General features: G+C 38.3%; 1 protein-coding gene and 1 non-coding gene across 3 annotated transcripts in view; both read right to left on the reverse strand.

Moving 5' to 3' along the window:
* Positions 1-1,270: 1,270 nt before the first annotated feature.
* Positions 1,271-25,682, reverse strand: part of MTMR9 (myotubularin related protein 9) — a 36,765-nt gene continuing 12,353 nt past the window's right edge. The window contains exons 4-10 of one of the 2 annotated variants that reach the window (XM_037131717.2): positions 20,683-20,871; positions 17,855-18,072; positions 16,601-16,762; positions 12,167-12,308; positions 10,212-10,432; positions 8,985-9,136; positions 1,271-6,084 (exon numbers count right to left, since the gene is read on the reverse strand). In XM_037131717.2, the coding sequence (XP_036987612.1) occupies positions 5,921-6,084; positions 8,985-9,136; positions 10,212-10,432; positions 12,167-12,308; positions 16,601-16,762; positions 17,855-18,072; positions 20,683-20,871 (1,248 nt within the window). In that variant the 3' untranslated portion in view covers positions 1,271-5,920. The remainder of the gene's footprint in view (positions 6,085-8,984; positions 9,137-10,211; positions 10,433-12,166; positions 12,309-16,600; positions 16,763-17,854; positions 18,073-20,682; positions 20,872-25,682) is intronic. The other variant, XM_037131718.2, reaches the window with a different exon arrangement.
* Positions 6,243-6,346, reverse strand: LOC119039076 (small nucleolar RNA U13). The gene has a single exon (XR_005080543.2). It is a non-coding gene; the product is annotated as a small nucleolar RNA U13 (small nucleolar RNA).

The following is a 25,682-nucleotide window of genomic DNA, read 5'->3' on the forward strand; positions in this document are numbered from 1 at the left end:
CTATTTGTATGTCCTCTGTCGACCACTTTCTCTCTGACCTTTGTACTTAACTATTTTCACTCTTGGCCTTCCAGGATTTTCTTCAATAAGTTTTCAGTTGAATCTAGTTTTTCTTGAGTATTTTATAATTTCATCTTTGACTTTACTTTGTCTTTACTCCTCATTTCTTTCCTAAGTTCATTGAACTTTTGTTTTCTACCTTCCTAATTTGGTTTGTTTTAGGCCTATTTCTGTTTTGTTATTTCTCATATGAGATTTTTTTTGTATGTGTGGAAGTTTTGTTGAAAGGTAAATAATCCTTTTGGAATGTGTAACAGTGTGCTCATTTAATTTTTCGTTTTGGGGGGGGAAATTTGTAACAGCTGAAATGTTTTCTCATTTTAATTTTATAGCTTTCTATGACCTGCTCTGTTTTTTTGTTCACTTTGTGCTCTTAAAAAATGTTTGAAATAATTTCAGACTTCTAAAAATGTTCAGTCTTTTTCTTCCATAAGCTTCATAACTTCTCTAAAGTATACAGAGCAGTTATTTTATAGAATGCCTCTCAATTTAAGTTTGCCTGATACTTCATTAGATTCGGATTATGCTTTTCTCGGTTAGTTTTTGCAAAAGCGTCACAGAAGTGATGCTGTGTTCTCGGTGCATCACATCAGAAGGCATGTGATGTTGCCATGTCCCATCACTGGTGGCGCCGATTGTACTTGGACATGGTGATGGCTACCAGATTCCCTCCCTGTAGTTGCTATTTTCCCCTTGGTAATCAGTAACTAATTTTTTTGGAAAAATACTTCAAAACTGTGCTTTATATGCTTTTCCTGACAAACATCATCCCACTGGTTTTAATATCCACAGTGGCCTGGGTCAGTTGTTACCGTGGTGACTGCCAAATAGTGACTTTCTAATTTCATCATTCTGCACTTCATTGTTGGCAAACTCTTCTGGGTAGCTTTCCCTTTTCCCTCATTAATGTATTCATATCCATACACACATCCATACACACCATGTACACAGTCTGTAAATACATGCTCCTAATACCTGCAAGCACTTAGGTGGAAAGTGCATGGAGTCTGCAGCTTACCCTCAAACATTTCAACAAAATAACACACACACACACACACACACACACACACACTCAAAAGCATAACTCAAAGGTGAAAAAAATGTTAAGAGTTATTCAGTCAAGGTGAACAGTGTATGGGAGACCATTGTACTACTCTATGACTTACTCAAGAAAAATTAAAGTCAGCCTACAGGTTTAATTTACCAGTATTTGAATATATTCAAATTTTATTTCCATTGTCTATAGAAACTGAAACACTAGCATCTGTGCAACGTCCCTCTGAGGCAGAGGGAGCACGCCATACACAAATCTTACACACGGAGATAACAGCATCGTGTTTGACAAGACTATCTGTAATTCAGGAAACCAAGCCAGACAAAGCATCCAACTCAAGATGAATGATTCCAATTTTAGGACATGAGTGAACTTATCACTTAGGGGACATTATAAATAATAATAAAATGTTACACAGACTTATGAAAGTTCAGAATTCATCCCAAAGAGTATACATAGACAGGTTCACAATACATAAACCTGTAAATTACAGCACTCTGAGGTTTTAGCAAAGCATACATTATAGATACATTTGCCATATAGTGCAATTTTATTGTGTAAAACATGAATAATAGTGCACTTAATTCCAAGAGTCACATTCAAATATATCAAGAGTACAATTCAAATACCCGCTATTGAAGAAATACATATTCTTTTTATAACTAAGTTGTGCAAGTACAACATTTTTAGTGTTGACGGTGATAGAGCTCTAAGTATTCTAAACAACACAACTCAAGGTGTATTTGTGTGGAATAAGCCACTTCTCCAAGACATGTGCATTTTAAAAGGGAAACAGATGCACTGGGCGGACAGACAGACACAGGCAGTGTTGCACAGCTTGTTTTTATTACAAATCTCATAGTTCTCTGTTACTCACAGATGGTCAGCCCGTGGATCTAAAAGGCAGCAAGCTCTCATTAGGAGTTATTTTTCAGGACAGAGTAGTGTCTACAGCCAAACTCACCGCCCCACCATCTTTCTCTAAGTTAAGCACAAACCAGAGTTTCTGCAGTATTGTTCAAAATCAGGACTTTGGGTTTCTCAGAGGGAATTTAGATAACAAGTCCAGATTTTCTAAAATCTGGTCAGAGTTTCAGAGGGTCTCTTCTGGGCTATTGGTTTAAAGGAAGAAGATGCTGTGGACACTAGATTATAAAGACTGAGTGAAGGTAAAAGCAGTTTTACTCAGTAAAACAAAAATCAGAAAACTGGTAATGTAGGAAAATCAGCATTTCATATCACCTGAGAATAAATAATAACGTGAAATCAGTCTTTTAACTTTTTTTATCACGATGATGAAACATAACAACACTATCTGGTAATAACTGGTAGCCAGCACTGGGAGGGGGGCGCTGCCACGCTAGAGAGGAGAAGTAACCACTGTCTCGAGGTGCAACATGCACCTGTGTCGGACGTGCCACATGGCTTTATTCTCCAGTACATCAAAGCTGCCAGAGCAGAGGATCGGCTCTTCCAAAAATGGCTCGTTGTTGGTCCAAGAAGTAACTTTCTGATAAAGAGTGCTCATAATCCCCTCGTACGTTTTTCACTCATTATATCTGGATATGAATAAATACCAAAACTTTCACCTCAGGTTAAGGTCTTACAGGAAATGAACCTGATAACCCAGTTAAGACTGGCAATTAAAACAGCTAATTCTGAAGCCAGATTAACTACAGGAGTTACATCTTTAAGCAGATTTTAAAAAAATACAGCAAAGTGTCCCTATTTTTCACTTCAAGAGACAACCACTAACAAAATCTTTTGTTATACTGATTTGTTAATTTAACATAAATATTGTACTAACTGATTCAAAGATTAAAAGCTCACTGAATCTCATCCTTTAAAATGAAAAGCAATGAACCATCGCCACTCTAACTCAGGTTTGAGAGTTCAAAGAAAAGCTGCTGAATTCCCCGTACGGGGTCTGAAATGACTGTCTGCTGTCTTCCAAAGTTTCCCTCAAAATCACCTTAAAATCTTGCTTCAAAGTCTGAATTTTTCTTAGAAATAAACACATCTATAGGTTGTTTAAACCTGTTAGGTTTTACCATTCATGCTTGTTTTCTTCCCATTAAATAAAATCAAAATGAAAAAATTTGACCGATTAATTACTGAAGTCTTAGCACTGAAGGTGGCAGCATTTTTATACTGTCAGCCATTTTCTTCTGATCAAAAAAATCATTAATTTAAATCTGAAGACCTCTGCACTGCAGATAGAGGGACACAGCAATCCTTTGTATCGTTAAGGTATTCTTTGTGGGGAGCACTTTGTGGGTCCTAAAAATGTGAACCAGCTGCCTTCACTATAAACAGACACAGAAGGTGCCTAATATGTAAGAACTCGAGTATGTCTTCCTTGATTATTAGTGACTCCTGTGAGGCAATTTGCTTGCTCATTAATTCTACCATTATTCTCTTCACTAAAGATTTTAAAGCCACATTCATCAAAGATAACTGTCCAAAATTAATGTTTAACAAATATCATCTTACGAGTTTATCCATTGTATGCATTCTCATCCAACAGACGAGTAACTTAGTAGTATTACTAAACACACTCTTCAAGTTATATTGACAATGCACTTGTTTTTGACAGAGTTCTCAAGTTTGGGGAAACTTTAATTATTTACATTATTAGATGACCCTTTTGAAAGTGCATTGATACCGAAGTTTGTTTTTACAGCTAAAATCGGAACTGAGGTTTAGACGATCTCTGATTATAAATTAATACTAAAATGAAACTTGTCCAAACAACTTAAGATTCCTGTCTCAGTAAAAGAAACAAAAAGAAACAGAAGCACCATGCTGTTGTACTCCGGCTTACACGTCAAATGCGCGTCAGGAAGACGGGTGTAAACCAACGGTGTACAACTTCTCCAAGACCAAACCTAATCAAAACTCCTTCCTATGTCTAAACCCACAGAAGCCCTATGGCCAATAAATATCACTAGTTGGGGTCACTCTTACAGAATTACTAAAAAAAAAAAAAAAACTCTCTAGATGTCTAGATGGTTTTCCATATGGGCCCATTAACGGAGAAGGAAAAGGGTGCCTTCTTCATATCTAGTCTTGAGACAAAATTAGAAGAAAACAAAAAGGTCAGCTGCCTGAACAAAGCAGCAGGAGATTTTTCAGGGCCTTAAAAGAGCAAGGGTGTTTCCCCTTTTAAAAAATATAGACATTTCATATAACACAGATATATATATAAAGAGAGTACATCTCCTCTGCTCCTTGCCTTAGCCTTTGGGGGAGGGCTGTAGTGCCCTGAGATTTACAACTAGAGCCACAGGAGACGGCAGAAAAGTTACCAAAAGAAAGTCCCGACTACAAATTGTCGTTCTGCCTTTTGCTGGACGTCTGAGGAAAGAGAAAAAAGATAAGACAGGCAACTGGAGATAGAAAGAATCTGTCCCTTTCTAAGGCTTCTGAATGTGGCCAGAGATTTTGACAGTCAATTTTTAAAAACTACATTTTTAGGTCAATACATAGTTCTAAAGCAGAGTTCAGTTTTGGTATTTGACACTGAAATGGTTATATACAGATGGGGTAGAAATGGTATTAATGATTACTTTTCAACTATCCTTTTAAAGGATAACTAGAATTGATAGTACTTGTTAAAATGAGCAACTCTACAAAACAAACGTCCATGGAGAACACTGAACTGCAAGCCTTTAGAGTTGCAGGCATCAACTAGCACAGCATAAGCACAGTCATCACTGTTTCTGTACCACTGGAAACACTTCAGATCTGAAGTTTAACACGTAGCTGCATCAGGTTCATAAACGTTCAGCTCCACCTGAATTATATCTGCCTCACATGTGATGGTCAAGATAAATTTTCACAAGGCGTAAATCACCATGAAAGCTGTAACCTTAGTATTAGTAAACTCTTAGAATACCTAAAAATAAACCAAAACACAATAAAAGATACACATACGCAATATACCAGTGCAGTGAGAACTTCAGACAAGGGCAGTGCATCTCTAGTTTAAGGAAACCATGTTGGTAGCTTAATTAGAACAAATCGACATCTATTATAAATGATGGCTTAACATTATATCCAGCATCTAACAAAACCTGAAAAACCAATTCAATAGTAACAACACCATATCAGTAACAAATTCCTACTTTATTTCTTTATTGCACAAACTTTTAGTGCCTACTGTTCAATTTACTTGTTAATGTACATATCAGAGGACTACACCAGGTGCCCTTGTAAAAATGATCTACCTTGAATAAATATTCAGAATTTCTTTCTTGACAAACCAGAATGAGACAGAATTCAGCTTTGTTAGCCCAGAACTATTTTACAGAGAATGACAAAAGTATCGGGAATGGCGCGTTAAACATAAAATTCTTGGTTTATCCACCATTTTAGTTTTGAAAAATATTTCTATATTCAAAGTGTTTAAGCATCTGGACTTTTTTGAAACTACACATTCCTTAAAGAGATTAATCATACCCTGACTGGTCTGAAGCAGTGTCTGGGAAGTGGACACAGAGAAAAACCTATGATGAAACGGTGTATAACACAAATGACCTTACACAGTCACGTGGTGCACGCAGAGTAAATAAAATGACTAGCACCTCCTTCCTGCTCTTAAAAAGGCCTAAGAGGCCACACGAAACATGAGTAATTATAGTAAGTTTCGTTCATAAAGTATTGAGAAATCCGTTAAATTAGAGTGTTCTCACATCTGAAGCCTTAAGTTCAAGGCTACTGTGTAAAACTGAGCTGAAGGGCACAAGGAGAGAGAGGTGGGCCACGGGTACGGGAAGTTCCCTGCACAGCGTGTGGGGGCGTCTTTCAGGGACTCCCCTGCACCCCATCCTCAGTCTCCAGTTCTGCCAACTGCCTCCTAAGGATATTTACTTTTGCTTGTAATTTCTTATTATATTCGATGATGTTAACCATTTCTTCATACGCTTCATCCAAATACTTGGAGGATCTGTTCCAACGTAGGAAAATACCTGTTGAATCCAGGAAAGGAAAACAAAAGAAAGATACATACAATGGATTACCATGAAAGTTGTGGATAACATACAATTTCACATATTATTTTTTCTTTTTTTCACAATTCATGGTTTGTTTTTTTAAAGATTTTATTTATTTTATTTTTCAGGGTTCATGTCAGATGGGTAATGTACCAATGTCATAACAAGGTCTGTGGGGGGCACATGTCACAAAAAAGTGTGAACACCCAATCATCATGCTTATGAACTACAAAAGGTTTTTAAAATTTATTTATTTTTATTAATTTATCACATTTTATTTATTTCTTTTTAGAGAGAGGGAAAGGGAAGGAGAAAGAGAGGGGGAGAAACATCAACGATGTACTAGAGAAACATGGATCGGTTGCCTCTCCCACACTCCCAACTGGGGAGTTGGCCCATAACCAGGGCTTGTGCCCTGACTGGGAATTGAACCAGCAACATTTCAGTTTGCAGGCTGGCACTCAATCCACTGAGCCACACCAGCCAGGGCAGAGTTCACATCTGTGTTTCATTATACTCTAAAATATATAGGAATCTTGAGGTATTGAAAGAGTACAAATTAACTATAAGAAGTCATGATTTTTATGTACATACTTGCTCATTAATTCTTCACCCCCTAAAAATTTATGAAATGGACCAAAATAATGTTCTCTAATATATTTAGGGAAACAAGCTGACAATTTATAATGGCATAAACTTTCCAGTTTCACAACAGAAATCCTTTTTCCACAATTACAGAACTTTATTCAGACCTGTAACAAGACCTCTTACAGATGTGAAATCACTTTTATTGAAAACGTGAGTTCCAGTAAAAAGAGAACCATACAACTTTGTTATCTAAAAAAGCCTTAACTTCAGAGCTCTCTCTCCCTGTGACTTAAGAGGCAGTCTTTAAATTATGCAGGCAATTGCTTCTTTACCCAATAAAAATTATTATTTTATTATGGACTAAAAGGAGACATATTCTCCTCTACATAGACCTATGTTAACTCTATCATCCCAACACAGTGGCTTAAAGATATTCAGTTGAGGAGGCACAAAAACTTTGCAGCCCTGCATCATGTCAGTATCTGGCCAGTTCACAAAAGCTTTATGATTCATTAAAATATGTTCCATGAACCAAACTGCCATGGGCCCTCAAGAGTCTTTCTATGTATGTCCAAATGTTACTCTCAATCAGAAAGGGGAAATAGAAACAGAGTTTAAAGATCAGCTGACCTGTGTTGATTTTTCTATTATATGAGCCTGTTTTTAAAATCCTGTTCTTCGATACGGGAATTACTTAATGGTTAATTATGATATAAATATAGGCAGCAGAAAGACTAAAAAGTAGTCTCATTATATTCCATTTACCAACCATGAGAAGACCTTACCTAATATGTAATTTCTTCCAGGTCTAAGTTGAGGGAACATTGAACACATATAGAAACTCTGTTCTTAATACAGTGGTAGGAATTCACTCACGTAAAAACAATATTTCCTCCCATCACTTAATGATGTTTGGTAAAAACTAGTTAAATCACCCTGTGGGTCATCCAACTCCCAAATCTGGCTTTTCTCCCAGTAAGCTGGTCTCTCACTTCAGTTATTAAGCATGACAGTGGCTTTTAGGTAAATGATCCCACAAGTCTTAAACAAGAAGTATAGCTGAAACCTCTCATTTAACAGATGGCTTATCCTGCACCTGTGACTGTCTACAACCATCCGGAGAGGAAGCAAAGGGAAGCCAAAAGTCCCCAAAGCACTAACGCTCAGACTCAGAGCTCCCTGAGACTGTCCTAGGCCACCTCCCCACAACTCTGATGAGGCGTCACTTCGACAGACAAGATTAGAAGCACAGGCTGAGAGGAAGGAAGCACCTACTGACAAATATGCCAGAGGAACAAGATGTGAGAGCTGACGTCTTGAAAAGCGACAGAACAGCCTTGATCTCAGGCCGAGAAAGCAGAGCAATCTGAGATCCTCTTCCACGTAAAGGGCATACGGCTCTCCACCCGTGACTTGTCCTGGGGGCATCCCACATCGGGACAAGGCATGGTAACTGACATGGATGGTAATGCGGTCCAAGTTACCAAACAGCTACCATCCCCATGTAAGCCTTATGCCATTTGCTATAAAGATGAATGAAGAGGTACTTACTGTCTTCAAAATGATTAAAAAGAAATTAAATGGTATTTGGTAGTCTTTCTTTAATGAATGGCTAATACTTTTTAGATAAATTTTGGCTATTTAAAAAAAATAGGCTTTGGTATTTAAGGAAATGAGCTTTGGGAATCTGAAAAATTAATGTAAGTAAAACACCTTCTTCAAATAGATTTAAAAACTAAGCATGGACTATTGTTCCCCATGAACAACGGGGTGTCTGCATTACTGCGTTGGTGGATGGCATCTGAGTACACCTGTAGACCCTAGAACAGCCACCTCATGAACCCTTCAGGAGCCATTAGCAAAAGAGCCTGTCCTAATGACTGCCTAATAAAGGAACAGGACCCATCTTCTGGGAGCTTACGACCTATTCCCATCCTACTATCTACCAACTTTCTTACAAAAAGTAACGTACTTTCCCTCACTCCTGTTAGGATGGCCACTACCAGAGGGGTGGGGGAACCCAACAAGAAATAATAACACATCCTTGGCAAGGATGTGAAGAAATCGGAACTCTTGTGCACTGTTGGTGGGACTGTAAAAAGGTACAACCATTACAGAATACAGTGTGAGGGTTCCTCAAAAAATATTGAGAAAGAAATAATTACACACAAGTCTGAGAGTGAGGCGCACCTTGCCATCTTCAAATACCAACAACTGCATGTACTCAGAGGCAGCCAAAAGAGCACCTTGGCGAAGGGTAAAGCATTTGCAAGGGATGGATGGCTCACCTTCCCAGAGCTGAAGACTCTGTGGAGCGACCGAAGGCCAGATGACAAGATTGTTGGCTTCAAAGAGAGGGTTGGTGAATTTACTCAGTTCACTGGGCCGATTGACCCAAGACCACAGAGACATCGTTTTCTGCTGTAGCTTCAACTTACATCTGATCAAGGAGAAAAAATTGCCTTTAGAGAAGTTAATTTATGACAATCACTATCAAATGTTCCTCCCAATAGGACACTTCTCTCTGTATGTCAGAAGGCAGAATACGAGGCTTTTATTAGCAGAATAAAATGTTGTAAAACAAAACATGTCAGAAAATTCAGCATTATAATTGTCAATAACAACAAAAAGAAGACTGTTTTACAACAAGAAGGAAAAAAACAGAATCTGGTCATGTCAGGTTGCGTGTTAAACATCAACCCATATATAAAGGCCTTATCATATCTGAGGTTGTATTTTAATTTAAAATAATTAAATAGATATGGCGAGGACTGGAAACCCTTGCACCTCTGCTCCGTCTGGCCCCCTGCCCCCAAGCCCGTGGCTAGACAATCCTGGAACTTTTTCAGGCTGAGCCCCCCCCACACAGCTTCAGAATTCTTCCCAATCAGCACTATTGGTAGTCTCTACCAAATGGCAATCAGAATGTGAAATAAAATCTATTTGTAATCCCTTTGTTGAATGTAGGTCTCGGGCATATTAACAGGTCCAACACCAAAAAGAATCCACAGTCAAATATATTATTTAGATGCCAAGTTTAAGTTAGACACATTGCTTAACAGACAAAGGCTACAGCAGGATTGGGAAGACCTGGGCTATCGCCCTACTTTTGGCAAGCAGCTGGCCGTGGCCCTGGACAAGTCATTTAACTTATCTACATGCTGCCTTCCCAATTCTATAAAACTGAATGGAGGGTGCAATTAGGTTACATGTTAAGGCTTCTTGCAGATGAAAGACACGATGATCCTACGTAAGGAAACTGTAATTTAAAATGGTTGCCCAGTTTACTCAAAAATTTTAATTGGTATATAGACTCATTTTAATCTAACAAAACTAAGTCTTAGGATAGGCTCTCACCTAGCATGTCATAGGCTCAAAATAAGAACACACTTCATGTGATTTATACTAAATGTGATCTCTGCCATCTTCTACGCAACATTAATGTGGAACCAAATCCTTACAAAGTGGCCAGAAAACTTACAAAGAAATGGCCACTATGGGAGCAGCGTACCCACCTTTCACTTTCATTGTTGCCCAGAAATGTTCCAAATTGTGAGGCATAAGCGTGCTCAAAGAGCATGATGAGGAAATTCTCATTAAATTCAAAAGAACAAGGGAACTGACGAAATATCTGCCACACACAATCCAAGAAGAGAAGAAATACAGGCGACTCCCACTTCTGCTTACTATTACAATAGGCTGACTGTGCGCAGCGCTGTTGAAACGGGTGACCAGCCTACAAGAAAAGATGAAAATGAGGTGGTCATTTCCTAGTGAGATCCCACATTTTATTACCATTATTTCACGTAAGTGCAGTGAAACTTTTATCAAATGGAACATAGTGTAATTTTGGTGGCTGCTGTTTAGATTAATGATTCTTGGTTTAAAGTAATTTCCAAATACTTAACAAGGCTGTGCAGTGAGGCCACAGCCAAAAGAACCGCAAGTGTCCTTAGAATGGCAAATGGAAGAATAATGAACTTCAGTGACGATAAACATTTTTCTAGGTTTGCGTAATTTGGAGCAAAGTCAAAGAATATAAGCTCTTCAGGTACAAAATGAAGGATGGCCCTCACCTTCTGCCTATCCGAAGCACTGTAAGCTACATGAGCCTCACCCCTAAAGGGAGATAGACATGGGGGTTCTACCAGACAAACTTTGTAAGGACACCCGATATTGTCTTTACTTGCATGTGGGAAAGGAGTAACTGCTGATCTTTATAAATACCCTTTTATTGGAGATAAAGCGTTCCTTAGCTTCCCTCTTCTCCCCCAAAGAACTGGGAGAGCCTGCCATCTACTGACCAAAGGAAATGTAGGAATCATTCGACTCCGGCCTACCCAGAACCTGAGTACTGACCTTATCCAAAATCACGCCGTTTTAGGTTATTTCACAGACCTGCTTTACTTTTGGGTCCTTCTGCATAATAAAGATAATGCCACAACCATTTTCCAGTGGCTAATGAAATTTTGATGCCATTAAAATGATAACATATAAGTACATCATACTCATTTGTTTGTTCTATGTTGTAAGGAAAGTGGCTGAACAGACTTCCACGGTTATTTAGGATGGTCTGATTTAACGAGATGAAGGTCAGCGGTCAGGCAGGGTAGACATGGTACACGCAGCATCAACACACAATAAATCCAAATGTAACTAGAAGGGCCAGAAATTATTTTCTTCAAAGATACTTTCATTTCCAAGATATATCTAAACATTTATTTGTAACAACTGTTTATAAATTACACAGTATATGAATTCACAAATTAATCTCTGACACGGGGGGATTTTAATCTATGTTATGAGCTCTTTCTCTTGGTTGTAATTCAGCCTTAAGTGGACACGGTGCTGTGTCCTAAGAGTAAACAGGTGAATTGGGCAAGGTCCCCTAACTTCAAAGAACTCACTTTATTTTGGTCTAGTTCAGGAAACAAGGCACAAAGAAAGTGGACCAATTCTATTTGTGAAGGAGGTTAAGGGTCCCAAGGCTTCAGGAAAGCAGAGATATTTAACTGTATTTTAAAGGATGAGAAGAATTACACTCGGCTGGGGAAGAAGACAGGATGGAGCTAGACTACAGCCAAAGGCAGAAAGTCAAAAAGCACACGCTTTGTAATTACAGATCCCTACTCCTTCTCCCTTGTTTATGCCTCTTATCTCTAACAAGACTAAGCTCTGGAAGACAAGACTATGTTTTACATTCTCTGTATTTCCCCGGTGGGTAACAAAGTACAACTAATAAGAGTTTAAGGGAATGAAGTGCCAAATGAGCAATATAAGCAAAGACACATACAGAAACTGATAGGCAGTAAATATTACATCCATTTATTGAGAAGAAGATAAACTCATTGTCCCACAGAAAATGAAACATATAATTTAAGCATTTTAATTAATCAAAATTTCATATATTATATCCACTTCCACAAATCAATGATTAGTGGCACAAATGATCTGCACACAAATTTCTCACCTGCAGCCACTCCCTTTCTATCAGGGCCTCAAAGCCACGGATGGTCCTGCTCCTTGGTTCCAAGATGATCTGGGCCAGGGAGGTAACCTGGAGTGTGGAATCAGTTCCTTCTGTTCCATGAATCAGTATGGATGCTCCTTCCCTGGCAGGGTAAATTCACAGTACAGATGGGATACTCTCAACATGGTCTACTGAGTTCGCTAATACTAAACATTCATTGGTACAAAGTCTTATGTATTCTGCTCTGTCCTATAGAGTTTAGAGTCTAAATATGGCATATTGAAAAGAGCATCCTTTGGGAAAAAATATTAAATTATACTGAGTCCCAAACTGCCCATGGCAAGAATCCCTTTATATTATAACAAATTTCAAAGAACCTTTTAGCTAAATTTTTTCTCCCTTTACAAAAACAAAAAGCAGTCTTTAATACACACAGTAAGCACTTACCTTTTCTGCTCTAATAGTTGATTAAAAGGCTTTCTTCAAAATAGATAAAGAACTAATATGACTCAATACCAGGAAGACAAACAATCCAATTTAAAAATGGGCAAAGTGCCCTGGCTGGTGTGCTCAGTGGATTGAGCACCAGTCTGTGAATCAAAGGGTTACTGGTTCAATTCCCAGTCAGGGCACACGCCTGGGTTGCGGGCCAGGTCCCTGGTTGGGGATGTGTGAGAGGCAACTGGTCAATGTATCTCTCACACGTTGATGTTTCTCTCCCTCTCTTTCTTCTTCCTTTCCCATCTCTCTAAAAATAAACAAATAAAATCTTTTTTTTTTAATGGGCAAAGGACCTGAATAGACATACAAATGGACATACAGAGGGCCCATAGACATATGAAAAGATGCTCAACATCACTAGCCATCAGAGAGATGCAAAATAAAACCACAATGAGATATCACCTCACACTTGTCAGAATGGCCATCATTAATAAATCAATAAACAACAAGTGCTGGTGAGGATGTGGAGAAATGGGAACCCTAGTGCACTGTTGGTGGGAATGCACTATGGTACAGCCACTATAAAGTATGGAATTTCCCCAAAAATCTACAAATGGAACTGCCTTTTGACCCAGTGATTCCATTGCTGAGAATATACCCTTAGAATCCTGAGACACCAATTCAAAAGAACTTATGCACCCCAATGTTCATAGCAGCGTTATTTACAATAGCCAAGTGCTGGAAACAGCCTAAGTGCCCATCAGTATATGAATGGATTAAAAAACTGTGGTACATTTATACAATGGACTACAATGTAGCATAAAGGAAGAAGGAATTCCTCCCCTTTGGGACAGCACGGATGGAACTGGAGAGTATTATGTTAAGTGAAATAATTGAGACAGTGAAAGACAAATAATATATGATCTCACTTATTAGAGGAAACTAATGAACAAAATAAAATAACAAGCATAACAGAACCAGAGACACAGAAACATGGAATAGACTGACAGATACCAGAGGAGGGGAGGGGGGAATGGTGGAAAGAAGGGGAAGGGAGTAGCCAAAGAACATGTATGAATGACCTGTGGACATGGACAACAGTGTGGGGATTGACTGCGGGAGTGGGGGGTGGGCTGGGCAGAGCGGGGTAAAGGGGGAAAAATTGGGAGAACTGTAGTAGAATAAATAAGAATAAAAAAGAGAGAGGGGGAAACAAACAAGAAGAAACCAAGAAGTCAAGTCTCTTGTTGCAGCTTTGCTAAAGCCAAACAGGGATCCAGACTTTCTGTGGTTTATTTAATGACAATAGTAATACACTACCCTCTTGGATTTTTTTTTAAAGGCTTTCTCATCAAACCTAGAAAAAAACATTTAAAATTATTTTTCTGTATCCCTCTGACCTTAATTCTACCTTTCACCATCAGCTAGCTGACTGTAAGGACGCCTTCATAAACCGAAATGGATCTGGGAAACAAGTCCATACTTTGAGATCTGGGAACCATACTTTGAGAAACATGAAACAGGAAGAAAAAATTTTAAAAAACATTAAAAAATCCCCTCAATCTAGAAAGTCTGTGGCAATAATACCATGACACTTGGGAGGTGTCTAGGACCCCATTATTCTACAGAGAATGGGAGGAAGAACCAAAAACTCAATGAACTACATCCTCCCCTGCCCCCGCCCCCTCCTGCCACCTCTTGTGTTGAAATGACAATGATAAAAACATTGGAAAAACAAAAGAAAATAAGCTCACCACTTTCTCACAAAAGTTTCATGTTTGGTTATTACTGTTAATTGTCTTCCTGCGTACACATATACTTTACATAGCTATTAACAAAAGGTAATTTCTTATTATTCCCACTTTTATTATGTACACTTTCCCATTTTTCTATGCCATCTTTAGAAGTATTTATGGTTACTAAATATTCTGTTATTCTCTTAAGTGATTAACTACAATTTACTTAGTCCTATGGTTGAACATTAAGGTTATTGCTAATTTTTGTGACACTGTAGATGATGTACTTAGCTTTTTGTCTGTTGCAGAGTTGTTTGAGTTCTTAATTTAAAAATAAATCCTTGATGTTAACTTATGGTTATGTTAATAACCTCATTCTTAGAATGCAATCTAATGAGTAGGCTGGAAAGGGTATGAGCAGAGTTTAAGGCTTCTGATATATATTGAATATATATCTTAGTTATCTGTGTTATATTAGTTATAGGTATCTTAGTTAGAATATTATATTCTAAATATCCTATATTAGTTATATTCTAAATTTAATTCAATTAATTTACGGTCAACTTTTACATTTTTAGCAACTAATTATAAGGGCAGATTTTTATGGAAGTATAAGTAACAAGCTAATATATATATATATCAGAAAAGGAAAACCCAATGTTGGAAAATAACCCAAACTTTCAACTCTCCAACGAGTGTGGAAGCTCCTGTCTGTTTGCGGTGGCCGGCTCCAACTACAGGAAGGTGGGGATAACAAACACGTTCTGCACGCAGGCCGGCCTAGACCTGCGGCCGAAGACTCAGACAACACGGCGATAAATGTCTATCGCAATTCATGTTTAGCAAGAAACAGGAGCCTCTGTACTTATCGTGTAAGGGGAAATCTCTTAAACTTAGGTTCAAAACAAACAAAACCCTTATTATTATTATCTCATCATTCTGTATTATTCATTTCTTTGCCACATCTTCTTGGTCTTTAACTCCCATATTTTATTAGATGAACGAGCTTCATCTAAAATAAAGAACAGTGACAGCCTGGCAATCCCAACATCTTGGTTCTGCCACTGACCCACCCCATGATTTTAAGCAATCCATGAACAGTTTCTCACTACCCATTAGAAAATTACATATGTAGTTCCCTAGTTTGGAAGTGTCAACAAAACAAATCAAATTCTCGAAGAAAAGTATCATCCAACTACGCGGTGGCACAACGTAAACCTACCTATCGTTTCACTGGGACTCCCTTCTTACAAAGGGTAAGCCGAACTTCTGCAAGGACCCACACCGATCCTCCGCCTCTCGTTGAGTCTTCCGCCTCAAGGCTCAGGAATTAGCAACCTTCAACTGACTGGCTAAACTAAAATCACTTCGTGTACTTTACATCACTACCATCAGGTTTTCTTAACCGGAGAGCCTGTTATATTGGCACATATCAAATATCCATAATAAGATATCTGGGAGATCAGAAAGGATCATTTTACTGGGCCACAAAGTTACACACTTCCATTCACGGATACTTCAAAAGTAGGAAGGCAGGTTTGGCCCTCTGAGAAGATACAAGAAGACTTTTCTTTCTCATAGTTTGAGAAAAGGAAAACTGGTAGATTAGTTAATTTAAAGACTGTATAAAAAAGTAGGGTTTTGGTACTTAATTAACTTGTGTCATCATAGACGTATATGTACGTGGTTCACAATTCACTCAGCAAACTAATTACCAGCTAAATGCCAAACTCTGCACGTGTATCATCGATAAATGAATGCCGTTGACTAGCTTACATAGTAATTTATACAATGATCTGAACTTAAGATGTAGAACAGGCACAAACTTTAACATACAGGCATAATTGTTTTATTGAGCTTCACTTCATTGCACTTGGCAGACATTGCATTTTTGACAAACTGAAGGTAAGACCCTCTAACAGCAAAGATTACAGCTTGCTGAAGGCTCTGATGATGGTTAGCGTGTTTTTTTTTAAACAAAGTATTTTAAAATTAAGGTATATACATGGTTTTAAAGGAAGAATGCTATTACACACTTAACAGACTACAGTATAGGTAAACATAACTTTTAAATGCATTGGGAAATCAAAAAATTCATGTGAAGTGCTTTACTGAGGTACTCGCTTTATTGCAGTGCTCTGGAACCTAACCTGCAATATCTCTGAGATATACATTAATATATAAACACGTATCGGGATAAAAGCGGAGTCTAGTTAGCAGTGCATGTCCCATTCCACAACACTGAAAGGTACTCTACCTGTCAATACACTGAGCCGCTAGACAGGCCGTTGTCAGAATCTCTTTGATGTGAGTCAGCCAGTTTGAAGACTCCAATTTACTGAGCCATCGGTCCATATTATGTGTTTGGTCATTACAAGCTTCCACAAGTTTGATTAAGCTCTCCTGAAGAATGTGATACCTTTCAAACACAAGGAAAAGAAAAACAAACAAACAAAAAAACAATGAAGGAAGAAGCCTAACCAAAAACTCAGCCTCCAATAAATCCAGGAGGAAAGTAACTGAAATACTGTAAAAATATTTGCTTTGCTGTACAAAAACTTGAGGATTAAATATTGAAAGATTAATATTTAAACGTGATTGCAAAGATGTCAAAAATGCCAGTAATGCCTAGTAACCTGTTCCTCATCTGAACAGATTAAACCCTGGTCAAAGAGCTGAATTATTTGCTTGCGGGGCACTGCATTTTGCGGCAAGTTAGAGAGAGCATCGCTGACATCTGCCGCCCTCCTCCCATGGATCCACCTTGTACTGTCAGTAGGGTGCCCACAGGCCACTCAGATCCCACTCTTTTTCTGTTTGTTTTTTTTTTAAAGATTTTATTTATTTACTTTTAGAGAGAAGGGAAGGGAGGGAGAATGAGAGGGAGAGAAACATCAGTGTGTGACAGATACATCGATGGGTTGCCTCTCACATGCCCCCTACTGGGGACTGGCCTGTAACCCAGGCCTGTGCCCTGACTAGCAATCAAACTGGAGACCTTTGGGTTTGCAGGCTGGTGCCCAATCCACTAAGCCACAGCAGCCAGCACCAGATCCCATTGTTTTATTAGCTCTGACTCCCACCCACCTACCCAGAAGCACTTACAAACCAGTACTGCAAGCATACACAGGAGATGATCTAGGTGGAGGAAACAAGGTATGAGAATAGGTGGGTATGAGGGATGTTAAAGTCTACAGTCTTTTGACTTAGGCAAATAGTTATGTGCAGCATATCTGTTTAGATATGTGTAGCATATCTGTTAGATCTACAAGTAGAGAAGCAGGTCTTGTGATAAAATTTCAGGGCTGACTTAGAGAAACTGTGCCATTTGACTAAAATTCACCTGTGGGCATCCAAGGTAAGTTTTCTGATTACAAAACCAAATGACAGGATAGCCAGTCAATTTTGGACTCTAAGTTAAGGCGTCGATTTGTAATTTCTAAATAGCTAAGACTTTACCCACTCTAATTAGCTTCAAATAAAGTCCATCACTGTTTCCAGAATCTTTTACCTCTCAATTGACTTATGAATCCGCCTCCACTGGGGATAATGAGCTTCTTGTTCAAAACCGCCTCCTTTGGCTCTAGCTTGCTGAGCTACGTTTAGAGATCGGGTATCGATGATGTAGCCTCGCTTTCCCGCCCTGAGGGTGGCATTTATCAGTTTCTCATCTTCTTTGCACCGTCTACCATTTGTACCAGTCAGTGGCTGACCACTTCGCATAATTACCTAGAATCACAATACAGTTTAAAACTTCATAGTAGCTGTTTTTAAAGTTTTTAAAAACAGAAGTGAATTAGCTAGATTAACAGTGTTTCGAAAACAAAGGTCTGACAGTTTGGAGATGGAGCGATCCTAAACCAAGGACACTTTTCTGTGTATCGAAAAAGTTAATAATTGTAAAACAAAAATTAGCCTTGCACTTTCAAATGACTTTTCTTCCCACTATCTCAAAATACTTTTACACAGTAAATTATAGTTCCTCTTTAAGATCAGATACTATAATTCATTAGTCAGTGAATAATTATCCAGTTGTTCTCACCCTGTAATGAGGAGAATAATAATAACCTATGTACCAATTAACTTTGGCTTCAATTACATAAGCTTAGGGTTGGCCAGAATTATAAAGAAAAAGGCACCAATGGCAAAATTTTAAAATGTTTATCAATTATTGTTTTGGAAATTGTTGGGAACTGCCCTGCCTGGTTTCAGAGGCTGTAACCCCCCCCATGGCTAAGGCCGAGTAAAGGACCTTGGGAACATAAGCCACTAAAGAGACAAAGCTTATCCTCCAGGCATGGGCACAGCCTCTGCCCCCTTTATATCACCCTGCTTGGCTCCAGGCAGATAACTGGTTAGCCAATGATGGGTAAGATTCCTCAAGGGAGGGACGACCCAAGACAGGCATGGTCACGAAGGGGCCCCCAGGGAAGAACTTACAGGACTATAGGAAAAGGGGGTGATGGACCCTCACCCCTTGGCTTTGACAAAGCCTGAGTCCTCCTAATCTCTTGGCTGCATCCCCCACCTGACTTAAGCCTAAAACAATGCCGGAGGTGGGTGTAGCCCTGTGCTAGAAGGGGCAGTACCCCGGGGCAATCAAGCCTAAGAAAGCTTGCATAAAATCCTTTGAAACCTGCTTTGCTAAGAATGGCCTCAATTTAAATGATAAGGGTCCAAGCATGAAATGAGTTTGTTCCTCAAAGTTTCATGGACTTTGGCTATGTGACCCTGGCTCTAATAAACCCTCATAGTTCTTTGAATGTTATCGGTTGTTTGATCATTACTGCCTCACAATGATTGATGAGCTTTATGCCCTGTATTCCTGTGCAAATTAAACCCAATAAAAGCCCATTGAGGAACAGGCTCAAGGCCCTTCTCCTTTGAGAGACTGGCCACCTTTTCTCCCCAAGCAGATCACGTCTTGGTAGAATTATTCTCATCCATGATGAAAGCTCTGCTGGATAAAGCTCCACCACAAGGAATCATTTTCAATATCTTGAAAGCTGCTTGTTATCAATTATTCTCCAGTGGCCTTTTTTCATCCTTTTCAGTATTTAAATTCTTAACCACTTGTTTCCAAATACTACCAACTATACATTTTGAAAGGTTTTCTTTTGAAACTTTGCTCAAGAAATCAATAACTATTATACTGATCTCTTCCCTGGTGAATGGTTTAGAGGTTTTATTTTTTAATTGTATTTCTTTTATATTACCTCTTAGTTCCCTGCAGCAATCATCACACTGTTGTCCATGTCCACAAGTCCTTTTTCCTTTTTGCTCAATCCTTCACCCCCTAACTATCTCCCATTAGATGTCCTCCTGCTCTCCACCTATTGTCCTTGTTAGTTCAGTTTGTTCATTAGATTCCACATATGAGTAAAATCATATGGTATTTGTCTTTCTCTGACTGGCTTATTTCACTTAGTATAAGGTTCTCCAGGCTTAGAATTATTTCAACTCAACTCCATAGTGTATTCTGTGATCTTAATTACCTTGAAATTTAACATGATCAGCAAAGGTCATTCAGAGGATGACAATAGCTAACTCTCAGATGGCACTTACCATGTAAATGGACATAGTGCATGAGCATATTTAACATCAATTATTAAAATACTTTATAATGAACTCTAGTTAAAATAGACATACTGCTGAGCAAGGAAACAGGTGCCCTGATGCCAAAGTAGCAGATTTTTAGAAATCTTTTTATCCTAAATATCCATGTTTGACTTAATACTACGGGGAAAAAATTGAAGATGGCTATAATTTATCCTCTAATTTACTGTTGGTCTCCAAATGAAGTAGAGTTTATTGAATGAAAGAAAATAAGAGGAGAGAACCGGATTTAGAAAATATTTGGGAAGCACATACACAGCGAGAACTTGCCTATTTAATCCCTAGCCCCTGTGTTTACTTAGGTTGTGACTAATGACAGGTGTCACTCTTCTCCCTTTTGAAGATAAAAACATCTGCTCAATTTACCTTTCATAGGAAAAATTTTAATAATTTTAATAACGTATCTTATCATTATTTTGGTCAGAAAAATGTATTCTCTGCCTGAATGTTATTTTAAGTGGCACATGAACATTAGTTCCCTTCATACTGGGTCATGAAGCTGAACCTCTCTGAGCTTTTCCAAGGCTGAGCAGTATCATGGAAAGAAGGTCACATACTGAACACAGAAAACACTGTGCTCCTGATTTTCTAAAGTTTAAATGAAGAAAGATAGCAGGAGAGACTAACCACTTCAATGGACAGGTATGCAGAAAGAGAAATGTTTCTAAGACAAAATCCTCAAACCAAGTCTTTCAGTAGAAAGCAGCAGTACTGTATACTTACCATTCCATTTTTTTTATGGTAATAGCTGAGTACTGGAAAACGTCCTCCATGGCGAAATGTAGCTACTTTCCGAAGAGCTTCATCATCAATGGATTTGGGCACTATGACAATGGGCGGGTAAGAGGGGCAGACTCCAAATTCCTTATTGACATAGCTTAACCTCCATTCACTGGTCTGAAAAAACACAAACTACTTCAAAGCTAAGCAAGTATCTCAGTGTCACAAAATAATCCGAAAAATTTTAAAGGACCCTAGAGATCAATTTTCACATAATGAAGAAGCCATCTCAAGAATTTAATAGAAGGATACCTACCCCATACGTAAAACTTCCAGAGAAAAGGTGCTCCATTCTGCAGAGTCGGCTTCCTGCAATGCTAGGTATCTCCAGTTCCTAGAAAGTTCTTCCTCATATTTAGCAAAATGTGTTGCTCTATAACTTCCTCTATTGGTTTTTAGCATGATTTCAGTACAGGTTCCTTATTTCACATGGCATCCCATCAAATGTGTGAAAGAGAGCTGTTTCTCACTCAGTCTTCTATTCTCCAAATTAAATATATTACATACACCCAACTATCAGGGCCAACATCATCTTATTCATCCTTTTTGGGGGACCATTTACTTTTTTAACAGGACTCTTAAAGTATAGCAACAGAAAGACTGTAATACTTCATATAATACTGAACCAGAACAGATGAGAGTAGAGGTACCACTTATTTCACATCCCTCATTCCTTTCCCTTATTTAAAAAAGGGAAAAAGGTAGAAAGATTGGCAACATCTTTCTTAAAAGAATAATGACATCACTAAGAAAGGTTATACTTAGGAGTGAAAAAGCATGCAATATAAAACTATCAAATGACAACTTATTTCAAACATCAAAAATGAAAACTACTTGAAGACTGAAAAAAACTTTTTAAAGAAGTAAATAAAAATATGTATATGTAAATTTCAATATGTTCCTATAAATTGGAGTTGACCTAACATACTGGCAGTAGATTGTAGTACCAGTAGGACAAAACTGGTTTGTTAGATGTACTATAGGACAAGAGTATTTTTAAAACACTTTTACAAGATACAATATCATGCATATATAAATATATACATTACATAACTACACATGTAAATATAAATTTTATTATATAGTATATGATATAATATAATGTATATGATGCATGCAATATATGAATATATTACATATATTATATATACTACAAACAACATATGTACTATATAGTATATACTATATATTTTACATAATGCATTATTATTAATTGTATGGAACATAAACATATTATTTATTTATTTATTTTTAAATAAGTGATCAATTCTAATTTCAAATCTAATTTTGATTGGCAAGACTTTTATTTTTTTATTTTTATTTTATCGATTATGCCATTACAGTTGTTCTATTCCCCCCCTTCATTCCCCTCCACCCTGCATCCCCCCACCCCTACCATCTCCCGCTTTAGTTTATGACCATGTGTCTCAAGTTCTTTGGGTTCTATATTTCCCATACTATTCTTGCCCTCCCCCTATCTATTTTCTACCTACCATCTATGCTACTTATTTTCTGTACTTTCTCCCCCCTTCTCCTCCTCCCACACCCCTGTTGCTAACCCTCCATGAGAGCTCCATTTCTATGGTTCTGCTCCTGATCTAGCTGTCCTTTTAGCTTGCTTTTTTTTTAGATGTGGTTGTTAATAACTGTGCGTTTGCTGTCCTTTCACTGTTCATATTTTTTATCTTCTTTTTCTTAAATAAATCCCTTTAACATTTCATATAATAAGGGCTTAGTGATGATGAACTTGAATTTGATCTTATCTGAGAAGCACTTTATCTGCCCTTCCATTCTAAATGAAAGCGTCACTGGATAGAGAAATCTTGGTTGTAGGTCTTTGGATTTCATGACTTGGAATACCTCTTTCCAGCCTCTTCTTGCCTGTAAGGTCTCTTTTGAGAAATCCAGCTGACAGTCTGATGGGAACTCCTTTGTAGGTGACTGTCCCCTTATCTCTTGCTGCTTCTAGGATTCTCTCCTTCATTTTAATCTTGGCTAATGTAATGATGATGTGCCTTGGTGTGTTTCTTCTTGGGTCCAACTTCTTTGGGACTCTTTGAGCTTCCTGGACTTCCTGGAAGTCTATTGCCTTTGCCAGATTGGGGAAGTTCTTCTTTATTATTTGTTCAAATAAGTTTTCCACTCATGGCTGTTCCTCTTCCCCTTCTGGTACCCCTATAATTTGGATGTTGGAACGTTTAAAGATGTCCTGAAGGTTCCTAGGCCTCTCCTCCTTTTTTAAAATTCTTGTTTCTTCATCCTTTTCTGGCTGGTCATTTTTATCCTCCTTCTGGTCCACTCCTTTGATTTGAGTCCCAGTTTCCTTTCCATTACTATTGGTTTCCTGTGCATTTACATTCATTTCAATTAGTTTAGCCTTCATATGTTCCTCTAATTTGTGACTAAAATCAGCCAGTTCTGTGAGCATCCTGATCACCAGTGTTTTGAACTGTGCATCTGAAAGTTTTGCTATTTCTTCATCACTTAGATTTATGGGCTCTGGGGCTTTGAGATCTTCTTGAGCCATTTTTGGTCTGTTTGTCCCCATTAAGTATGAGGAGAGGAGCCTTAGGGGCGGGGTGGGGGCTCCAGGGCAGGGCCGCTGGGTTGTGACGCTGTATGTGGGGGCAGGGTCAGAGCCGGGAAATGGTGGCCGTCTCTGGGACCCGCTCAGTCCCGTCTCACTGCCCACTCCCTCTCCGGTCTATCTGCGCAGTAATGCGCCAGCATAGTCAACCCGCCTCCCTTCACCTTGCCCAATCTGCTGGTTGCTCACTGGGTCGTGCTCACTGGGTCGCTCACTGGGTTGGCCCTTTGCAACCCCACGCCTGGGATCCTGGGATCCGTGCGCCTGAGTCCGTCTGACCGAGTTTTTCTGTGCAACCCTGCTCCGCCAGCTGCTGGTTTCGCCCCTCTTACCGGTCAGGCTGAAGAATTCGTTGTATCGGACTTCCGAAAAGTTCAATTTTCCGTGTTCTGGCTGTGATTTCTGTTGCTAACATTTTGTTGTCTCTAAACTTGGCTGTGTGAGAAAGCATGGTGTCTCCACCTATGCCTCCATCTTGGTGGAAGTCCCATATTATTTTACATAATATATTAATATATTAAAGTATAATGTATTTTTTAAAAAACACTTACTGATTTTAGAGAGGGGAAGAGAGCAAGACAGAGAAAGAGAGAAACATTGGTTGGTTGCCTCTTGTTTGCCCTAACCAGTACTGAACCTGCAACCAAGGCATGTGCCCTGACCAGGCATCAAGCCTATGATTTTTTGGTTTACAGGACGATGTTCCAACCAACTGAGCCACAACAGAAAGGCTACAATATCACATTTTTTATTACATTTTTTACTTTTCAAAGTTATTCATGTTGCCAATTTTAAAAAGACACTTTTTAAAAGATGCACAATATAGTAAAAGGAAATTACTTGTTCCCTGTTTACCCATTTCCTAATTCCCTTTCCTCAGAGACAGTAATTTTTAATTCTTCTAGCTTGTGTGTATGGGGGGGGGGCATGTATTTACCTCTGAATTTCTAAATAAACATGACTATACTGTTATTTCCTGATTTTTCACTATTATGTACTACTTATTACTTATTGATTTCCTACTTGGTAGAATGATATGATTCTCCACTGACTGGCAATGCCACTTCTGTCATATATTAAATTTCCTTACATATAGGACTCTCCAGTGTGTCCCACTGGTCTATTTCTAGTGCGTCCCACAGCTTTTAGAATAAGCATGATAGTTAGTAGGCTAAGTCTCCTCCTCCCTACCTTCTGTTATTCAAAAGTAACTCGGCTTCTCATGGTCCTTTGCTCTGTCATGTAACCTTTACCACATTCCATGTAAAATCCCACTGTGGTTTTAATCAGATTGTGTGGACTTATAGATGGATGTGAAGATAGTTACATCTTTTTAATATTCAGTCTCCCTGTCCGTGAGCACGGTGTCCCCTGATTTTTTAAACTTTCTTAATTTTTTTGCCCTGGCTGGTGTGGCTGAGTGGATTGAACACTGTCCTGTGAACCAGAAGGTCATAGGTTCAATTCCCAGTCAGGGCACATGCCTGGGTTGCAGCCAGGTCCTCAGCTGGGGGGCGTGTGAGAGGCAACCACTCATGTTTCTCTCCCTCTTTGTCCCTCCCTTCCCCTCTCTCTAAAATTAAATAAAATTTAAAAATAAAATAAAAAAATAAAACTTTCTTAATTTTTTAAATAAAGCTTTATATATCTCTCAATAAAGGTCTAAAACCCTTACAGTTTTATTTCATTTATGTTTTCAAAATTGTGTTGGGTATAGACAAATGCCTATAATCTCAAGATTCTTTTCATTTCTTATGTAGACAAGTACATAATCGACACAGAATAGCAATTTTGCTACTTTCATTTCAATCCTTATACCTTTTATGTTTCCTTCTTGACCCACTGAGCTGGCCATGGGTAGTGCTGGAGGGACAGTCTTGTCTCACTCTTCAATTCGAAGGGAATGATAAAAGATTTGCTTTTTCTATGTTTTTGGTTTGGGTAGTTACCCTTTATCAGAGTAAACAAATTCTTTTCAAGTCCAGTACTGCTAAGAGTTGTCATCATGAATAAATGTTTAATTTTATCAAGTTATTTATTTCTCTTCTAATTTTGTTATACTGTGTATATAATTTGTCCTCTTTCTGACTAATTTTGATGTTCTCTTTGTCTTACTGTTTGATAGTTAGACTCAACTCATCTAAGTAAAGATTACATTCTGATTATCTTTCATGGTATTTCCCGGGGTACCTTAATCCAACTATTTGCGGCTTTCATCAACTCTAGAAAATTCTCAACCATTATCTATTTGTAGATTGCCTTTCTTCCATTTTCTCTATTATCTTTTTTTTGAATTCCCATTTACTAAATATTGGCTCTTCTCCCTTTATCATTCATGAAAGCATCTAACTTCTCT

The sequence above is a fragment of the Artibeus jamaicensis genome, unplaced genomic scaffold, assembly GCF_021234435.1.
Source record: "Artibeus jamaicensis isolate MK-2021 breed Jamaican fruit bat unplaced genomic scaffold, CSHL_Jam_final scaffold_537, whole genome shotgun sequence".
Classification (NCBI taxonomy): domain Eukaryota; kingdom Metazoa; phylum Chordata; class Mammalia; order Chiroptera; family Phyllostomidae; genus Artibeus; species Artibeus jamaicensis.